At 45.0% G+C, this 8,846-nt stretch overlaps 1 protein-coding gene across 1 annotated transcript in view; it reads right to left on the bottom strand.

The window, feature by feature from the left end:
- Positions 1–413: 413 nt before the first annotated feature.
- Positions 414–8,846, bottom strand: part of CD5 (CD5 molecule) — a 123,839-nt gene continuing 115,406 nt past the window's right edge. The window contains exon 10 of the mRNA XM_069233269.1: positions 414–1,433. Within this exon, the coding sequence (XP_069089370.1) occupies positions 1,345–1,433 (89 nt within the window). The 3' untranslated portion in view covers positions 414–1,344. The remainder of the gene's footprint in view (positions 1,434–8,846) is intronic.

Raw genomic sequence — 8,846 nt, 5'->3', positions numbered from 1 at the left:
TTAGAGCATAGAATGTTTACTTGAATGCAAATGAAGTCCTTTTTATTTCTAAAATAGATTCCTACCTGGGCATTCTAATTTTTAAGTGTTATTTAAGGCATCACAAATGTTTTTGTGCATCTCTCCACCTCCTCCTCCCTTCTTTTGCATCTTTTCTTTTTTTTCACTCTCCTGGGCCAGTCCTCATCTCCGTGCCCTTCTGTCATCAGACCCATTCCCTGCGTCTGGTCTTTTTGCCAACACTCCCCACCCCCCAACAGCCTCCTGTGAGTACCCCTACCATAGCAGGTTAACTCCCCATCTGTGCCACCCACTTCCTATGCCCATGTCCGAGTATCTTGCATCTCCTCTCTTCCTACCAAAGTTTATAATCCCCCTGGCACCTTATGAAAGAACCATAAAATAATGTTTTTGAGGCCAAGGGCCCTTTACTCTTAAACAATAAACAGCACTCAAAGTGCCCAAATCTGGACACTGAGACATGTGCCAACTATGTCTGTTTTTAATTCTACGTAATTTCCAAATATATTGTCGGCCAATTTAAACCTTAGGGATGTACAAAAGGAATGGCCCCAAATTAATTCATGCTGGAAATGTCCCGCCTGCGAGGAGTGGGTCACTTCCTCCTCACTGAATTCATGAAGCGAATGTCCCGCCTGCGAGGAGTGCGTCACTTCCTCCTCACAGAATTCATAAAGTGAATGTCCCGCCTGCGAGGAGTGCGTCAATTCCTCCTCACTGAATTCATGAAGCGAATGTCCCGCCTGCGAGGAGTGCGTCACTTCCTCCTCACAGAATTCATGAAGCGAATGTCCCGCCTGCAAGGAGTGCGTCACTTCCTCCTCAGAATTCATAAAGTGAATGTCCCGCCTGCGAGGAGTGCGTCAATTCCTCCTCAATTAATTCATGAAGCGAATGTCCCGCCTGCGAGGAGTGCGTCAATTCCTCCTCACTGAATTCATGAAGTGAATGTCCCGCCTGCGAGGAGTGGGTCACCTCCTCCTCACTGAATTCATGTTTCGAATGTCCCGCCTGCGAGGAGTGCGTTAATTCCTCCTCACTGAATTCATGTTTCGAATATCCCACCTGCAAAGAGTGTGTGACTTCCTCCTCCTCACAGGAGTGGATGGCAGAATGCTTGAGCCTTTGACCTCCATGTCTTTTCAGATGGTTCTTCCATGAGCTCAGGATGATTGTCCTGTTGAGGGAGCTTCCCAAGTAATGTCAAGCTCTACATTTCTGATTTACAAATGAAGTGAGTCTGCCAAATGAATGTCTGTCTGATTCTGGGCACCACCATTATCTGTAGCCAGTGAAAAGGAGTTCCGCCGTCCAGGATGAAAGTCAGAGTCTGCGGGCTCCACTGAAGTCATACTCACTCCCAGAAGAGTTATCTGGAGGGTCAGAGGATCTTCTCAAGGAACCTTCAAGAGCTTGAAAAGAGGAGAGGACACCGTGATTAAACCAAGGGATTTAAAGGTTCAAGGGGATGGGGGAGATGGCTCACTTTAGTTTCTTGCTCCATATGTAGTGAAACATCTCTCAAAGCACAAAGTGGCCAAGGAAAGGAGGGTCATCGAAAGACCTGGAGCAGGTTAAGGAAATGAGGAAGTAAGTAGTTCAACATATATATAATTATTTACGAAAGAGAGTAAATGAAAATGAACGTATGTTGACAGCTTTTCACCCATGACAGGGGTTCTTAACCTTTTATTCTTCTTCAGTTTAAGCATGTTTCATTGAAAGAGTAGTAGTAGTAATTACTTTATTTCGGTTAAACGAAAACCATAAAAGTATCCATAAATAAGTTAAAATACATCAAAAGTACAAATCCATTCACTGTACAAATCTAGGCATAATTATGTTTAAAACTATCAAGAGAAACAAAATACATAATTTAAACAGCCAATAAAATCCTAAAGTGCACATGTGGACATATGGGATATGGGTACAAACTTAAAGAGCAATAATGCTCCACAGACTGCCCGGGCCGCAATCACCAACCCAGGACAAAAGCCTAGACGGGGTTGAATCAATTCCTTCCACTATGGCACACTTCTAGAGCCTGTAGACCTCCCAAGAGTGTGCAGCATCAAGCGGACAGCGTGTGAAGACCTTCTTCTCCTAAAAATCACATACCCTGGGAAAAAGAATAATGAAAATGTTCTCCCATCTCAGGGAGCATCAAGCATGGAGATGATTGAGAGAAATTGTAATAACCTTTACCCAATTTACTCCAATTAAAATGGTAAAATATTGCTTTTAAATTAATATACAAGATTTTACTTGGTCAGTCCTGGCCCTAACCATTGCTGGAATGTGAGGCAGGGTGCTCCCATCTGTTTCCTGTTTAAGAAGGCTCCCTTGAGCCAGCGAGTTGACGAGCTCTGGTTGTAGCACCTGCGCGCCAGTGAGTGGTACAGAAACCTGAGAGGACTTTTGGCAGCATTTCCAGCAACCCCACAGACAAAACTGCTCCCTGCTGATGAAGGGCTGAACCCAGAAACGTGTCCAGAGATATACAGCACTAGCTGCACCTACTAAGATGAAAAACTACAAGCTACTTTATGGAGGAAAAAAAAAATTGTACCTCATTTACTAGGATGCACTGGGGCTGAAGGCATGCTGGAGTGAGGGAGGGTGCTCCCATCTGTTTCCTAGCCCCATCCATGTGAGTCGCAAAGGCAGGAGTACACTAGTAGGTGTTATATGTGGCTTTGTTTTGCACCCCTGTAATCTATAGGATCTATGCAGTCAGCATCATATCCTGTTTAAGATTTCCTTTAAGGCATACCCCTCCATCTCATACGCCATGCTTGCTCTAGGTATTTGGCTACTGCAAAAACTATCACCGCCTTCAGATCAAATTTAAGGATTCTCAAAGCCTCCCAGTAGTGTCTGGCATCCAAAAGCTTGCAAACAGCAATTCTCAATTTTTCTGTGTGGCTTTTGAGTACTTAGGGCAGAAAAAAATGAAGTGCTGTTCAGTTTATTTTTTTCCGGGGGCAAAAATAGCAAAACGTTGAGGAGCCTATTGTCACGACTCACGTGCTGCTTGCGCCTGGAATCCGTAGATCGAGTGGCGTGGGTCTTGAGTGTTCGGCTTTGGCCCAGAAAGGGGCGACTCTTTCTGGTAGCCACGGTGCTGTAGGCAATGGAAACGCCAAGAACAGACCGTGCCCTTCAGAAATAGCGCCAGAGGGAAAAAAACCCTAAAAAAGGGGAAAAAACCTCCAAACAGAATGATTCCTGAAAACAAGAACAAAAGAACAGGAATCAAAAGAAACTAAATTAAGGTAACACAAAATTGACGAAATCCAGCACCGAAAGGCAAGGAATCGGGAGCGAAGACACCATCCGAACAGAAAGTGTTGCAGCGCAAAGAAAGGAAGAAAACAAATCCCTTAAATACCAAAAAACAGGAAGTGACCAACAGGAAGTAAAAGGACACCATCTTAGATAGGGAAAAGTACATAGAACAGAATAGAGTAGGAACCATAGAGAATAGGGAACAAGGAATGCTGGGAAGAAAAAGGTAACATGGGAAGGGGGAAAAGACATAAAGGAAGGTACAACAAAAAGACCCAAGAAAAGAAAAAAGAAGGAACAAGAACAGGTAAGAGGGGTCAGGAGGCACAAGAAATGCGGAGTGGAAAAGCAGAGCGAGGCCCCATGCCAATTCTGGGGCCTCGTAATGTGCAGGAAAGGCTAGGGGCGCGGCGTGTCCTGAAAACGCGCTGTGCGGCCCGAGCCGAATGTTCGGCTCGCGCCGCACCACGCAGCGCTACAGTAGGTCCCCCTCCCGAAGGCCCAGGTTTGAGGGGGAATAAACAGTGAAAGCGCTGAATCAGAAGAGGTGCGTGAACAGAAGATGCATCTTCCCAAGAGCATTCACTGAGAGGATAACCCTTCCAATGAATCAGATACTGAAGACGTTTGTGAAAAAGACGAGAGTCACAAATTTCCTGTACCTCATATTCAGGAACATCATCCACTAATACAGGAGGAGGACAAACTGACGAGAGTAAGGGTCAGGTACATAAGGTTTGAGCTGGGAAACATGAGGCAAGTGAAGACGGACAGTGACAGGATTAATCAACTGAAGAATACGGAAAGGCCCGTAGTAGCGAGGAGTGAACTTGTTCTGAGAAAGGCGTGAGGGCAAGAATTTGGATGAAAGCCAGACTTTATCTTGCAGGTGATAGTTTGGAGTGGTCCTACGTTTCTTGTCTGCTACTTTCTTCATATATCTCTTGGTGTTTAACAAATTGGATCGAATTAGTCTATGGATTTGTAGAAGTTGTTTGGAAAGAGAAGTAATAGCGGGCAGAGGAGAGGTAGACCGAGGAGAAGTAGGAAAAGAGATAGGATGATAGCCATAAGAACAGAAAAAAGGAGTGACCTTGGAGGCTCTATGGACAGTATTATTGTAGGAAAATTCAGCAATAGGGAGATAAGTGTTCCAGTTGCTTTGGGTAGAGTTGCAAAAACAGCGAAGGTATTGCTCTAATCCTTGGTTCAGACGCTCGGTCTGTCCATTGGTCTGAGGATGGAACCCCGATGACAGGGCTATATTGATATTAAGTGTCTTACAAAAATATCTCCAAAACCGGGAAATGTACTGAGGTCCTCTATCAGATACAATGGTATGTGGAAGTCCATGGAGACAGAAGATATGGTCGATAAATATCTGGCTTAGTTCTTGGGATGTAGGTAGCTTTTTCAGGGCAGTGAAGTGAGCCATCTTAGTAAAGGAATCCACAGTGACCATGATAACCCGGTTTCCTGCTGATGGTGGGAGCGAACACATGAAATCAGTAGAAATGGTGTGCCATGGAGCTGGTGGAACAGGCAAAGGCTGTAGCAATCCTGCAGGTCTGGTACGGGGAATCTTGACTTGAGCACATATGGGACAAGCCTGAACGTATCTTTCAACATCCGGCTTCCAGGTAGGCCACCTGAAAAATCGCGAAAGAAGTTCCTGTGTGGCTTTGATGCCTCTATGACCAGCAACCGGCGAATCATGGCACATTTGTAATGCTTTTTCTCTAACTCTGTTAGTAGGGAGGAATAACAGATTCTGATAATAATAATATCCTTGTCTCTTACATAAAAAGGGTCTTAGTTTCTCTACTTCGCGGTCAGACAGGCTGGAGTATTCCAGTTGTACCTCCTCCAGGAAAGACTGAGCTACTCCAATGATCTTACTAGGTTCCAGTAGATACTGAGATGGGGAAGGAGTACAATCTGGATAACGGCGAGACAGAGCATCAGCCAGAATGTTTTGGGATCCAGGAATATAAGTGATGTAAAAATCATACTGACTGAAGAAAAAGGCCCAACGAGCCTGGCGACTATTCTGGCATACAAAATTACGTAAGCATTGTAGATTACGGTGGTCTGTTCTCACCTCAAAAGGCTCCTTGGAACCCATCAGAAACTGTCTCCATTCTAGGCAGGCTGTTTTCAGAGCCAATAATTCCCTTTCAAGTACTGAGTAATGTTCTGCTGTAGAGAGTATATGAGACAAATAGAAAACAGGATGTTCAAGACCATCATCTTCTTGTTGTTGGAGTAAGACAGCTCCGATGGCTCTTTCGGAAGCATCGGTAACTACAATAAATTGTTTGTTGGTATCTGGATGTCTTAAGATGGGGGCTTGAGTGAAAGCCTTCTTTAAATCTTGAAAAGCTGTTTCAGCCGCCTTAGTCCAGACAAACCCTTTCGTTAAATTTTCCTTCTTTAAAGTGTAAGTTATGTGGCTAGTCTGTTTCGCAAAGTCTAAGATGAATTGCCGATAAAAGTTTGCTAATCCTAGAAAACATTGTGTTTCTTTAATAGAAGAAGGAGAAGGCCAATCTAGAATGGCTTGTACTTTTTCTTGATCCATAGCTATGCCGGTGGGACTTAAATGATAACCCAGATATTTGACTTCCGTTTTGTCGAACTCACACTTTTCTGGTTTGCAAGATAGTTGATGTGCCCGGAGTCTTTGAAGGACTTGTTTCACATGGGAAGAATGGAGTTCGGGACGTCTAGAATAAATAAGAATATCGTCTAAGTAAATTACAACTGTCTGGTTCAAAAGGTCAGAAAACACTGAGTCCATAAATCTCTGGAAGATTGCGGGGGCATTAGTGAGACCAAAAGGCATAACTTTGTACTCAAAGTGACCAAATGGGGTCCGGAAAGCTGTTTTCCACTCGTCTCCTTCTTTAATGCGTAAAAGGTGGTAGGCTCCCCGTAGATCCAGTTTGGTAAAACGTTGAGCCCCTCTGACTGCTTCTAGAATATCCTTGATGAGAGGCAAAGGATAACGATCCTTAATAGTTATCTTATTCAGGCCTCGAAAATCCAGGCAAGGACGAAGATCCTTTGTCTTCTTGGGTACAAAAAAGAGAGGAGCCCCTGCCGGAGAAGACGATGGAACAATAAGCCCACTCTGTACATTTTCTTCCAGATACTCTTTTAGAACTTCCTTTTCGGGTTCCGTGAGGGAATACATCCTCCCAAAAGGAACGATAGTGCCAGCTTCCAAGGGAATAGCACAATCGTAGTCTCAATGTGGAGGTAACACAGGTCTGGATGGTTTTTGGAACACATCTTGAAACTCTAAATAGTGTTCAGGGACTCCTTGGACAGTATTAATGGAATAACCGGTAGTACTTTCAGTAGGTGTTAATCTTTTCGGTGACCAATACTTGTCGGAAGCAAAACAGTTCTCATGACAAAACTGTGAAGACAAGGAAATAGTCAGAGTTACCCAATTCACATACGGATTATGTCTTATGAACCACGGAATTCCAAGAATGATGGTATGGTTGGGGGATGATATGAGATCAAAGGAGATGTGTTCTTGATGGTTACCAAACTGTAAACTTAACATCAGGGTAGTAGTATCAACTGGACCAGAGGATATCAAGGATCCATCCACTGTGTGCACGTGTTCGGGAATTTCTTTGGGTTGTGTTGGAATTTGTTGAGTAGTGGCCCAAGTCTTATCCATGTAAATACCACTAGCACCACAATCTAGTAATGCCATAGTCTTTTCTTGACGGCCGTCAGGTAGTTGTAACATGACAGGTAACATGAACAAGGATGTCGTATTGTCATTAAAGGAACTAATGGAAGGTATAGCCGATGATCCCGTCCCCTCCCTTCTTACAGAGGACGGGAAGTGGCGTTTCCCGATGGCCTTGGCGGACGTACAGGGCAGGTACGAAGCATGTGACCAGCAGAACCACAGTACAGGCACAACCCTTTCTTACGTCTGTCCTCCCGCTCGCTAGCGGAGAGCGGGCCTCGAGTAGTATCCACTTGCATGGGTTCCCCCTCGATGTCTCTAGCAGGAGGGCGAGGTTCCTCAGAACGATGCAGATAAACTCGTGAAGTGCTTGGCTGGGAAGACCCTCTACTCCTTCTCTTCTCCAATCTTCGTTCTTGAAGACGGTACTCGATGGAAAGTGCTTGATCCATCAGGCCACGAAGATCTTCAACTCTGGTGGAATGTACTAATTCATCTTTTATTTCTTCTTTGAGTCCTCTACGAAACAAAGTCACCAGAGTACGTTCCACCCAGGTGGTCTCTGCTGCTAGCTGACGAAAACGTGTAATATATTGAAGGACATCTTGTGAGCCTTGTTGGATGTCGCATATGGCTTCTTCCGCAGAGGCCTCCAATCCTGGACGACTAAACATTTGTTTGAAGCGATTCACGAAGGTGGAATAGTCCGACAATACCGGATCGTTGGATGATACCATCGGGGTTGCCCAGGCCAAGGCAGGACCGGATAAAGCACTGATAAGATAACCCACCTTTGTCCTGTCATGGGAGAATTGGGTAGGTCGGAAGGCGAAGTACACCGTTAATGCATCAAGGAACTCACGTAGTTTGGTTGGTTCACCGGAGAAACGAGGAGTAGAAGCGGAGATAGTCAGAACATCACCACTGCGGAAAGCCAAAGCCTGTCGTAACGCAGCATTCTCATTGCGTAGTTGTTGCAATTCCTGAGCTTGTTGCTGAATTGTTGTCAGAAGAGATTGATCAGGATCTGCAGCAGCCGCCACTGTGTCATCCATGGTGTTAGAGGACGTTGGGATGGTTGGGTGCTGCAATCTGTCATGACTCACGTGCTGCTTGCGCCTGGAATCCGTAGATCGAGTGGCGTGGGTCTTGAGTGTTCGGCTTTGGCCCAGAAAGGGGCGACTCTTTCTGGTAGCCACGGTGCTGTAGGCAATGGAAACGCCAAGAACAGACCGTGCCCTTCAGAAATAGCGCCAGAGGGAAAAAAAACCTAAAAAAGGGGAAAAAACCTCCAAACAGAATGATTCCTGAAAACAAGAACAAAAGAACAGGAATCAAAAGAAACAAAATTCAGGTAACACAGAATTGACGAAATCCAGAACCGAAAGGCAAGGAATCAGGAGCGAAGACACCATCCGAACAGAAAGTGTTGCAGAGCAAAGAAAGGAAGAAAACAAATCCCTTAAATACCAAAAAACAGGAAGTGACCAACAGGAAGTAAAAGGACACCATCTTAGATAGGGCAAAGTACATAGAACAGAATAGAGTAGGAACCATAGAGAATAGGGAACAAGGAATGCTGGGAAGAAAAAGGTAACATGGGAAGGGGGAAAAGACATAAAGGAAGGTACAACAAAAAGACCCAAGAAAAGAAAAAAGAAGGAACAAGAACAGGTAAGAGGGGTCAGGAGGCACAAGAAATGCGGAGTGGAAAAGCAGAGCGAGGCCCCATGCCAATTCTGGGGCCTCGTAATGTGCAGGAAAGGCTAGGGGCGCGGCGTGTCCTGAAAACGCGCTGTGCGGCCCGAGCCGAATGTTCGGC

This window comes from Pleurodeles waltl, chromosome 4_2, assembly GCF_031143425.1.
Source record: "Pleurodeles waltl isolate 20211129_DDA chromosome 4_2, aPleWal1.hap1.20221129, whole genome shotgun sequence".
NCBI lineage: Eukaryota > Metazoa > Chordata > Amphibia > Caudata > Salamandridae > Pleurodeles > Pleurodeles waltl.
This window is presented reverse-complemented; position numbering and strand designations above follow the sequence as displayed.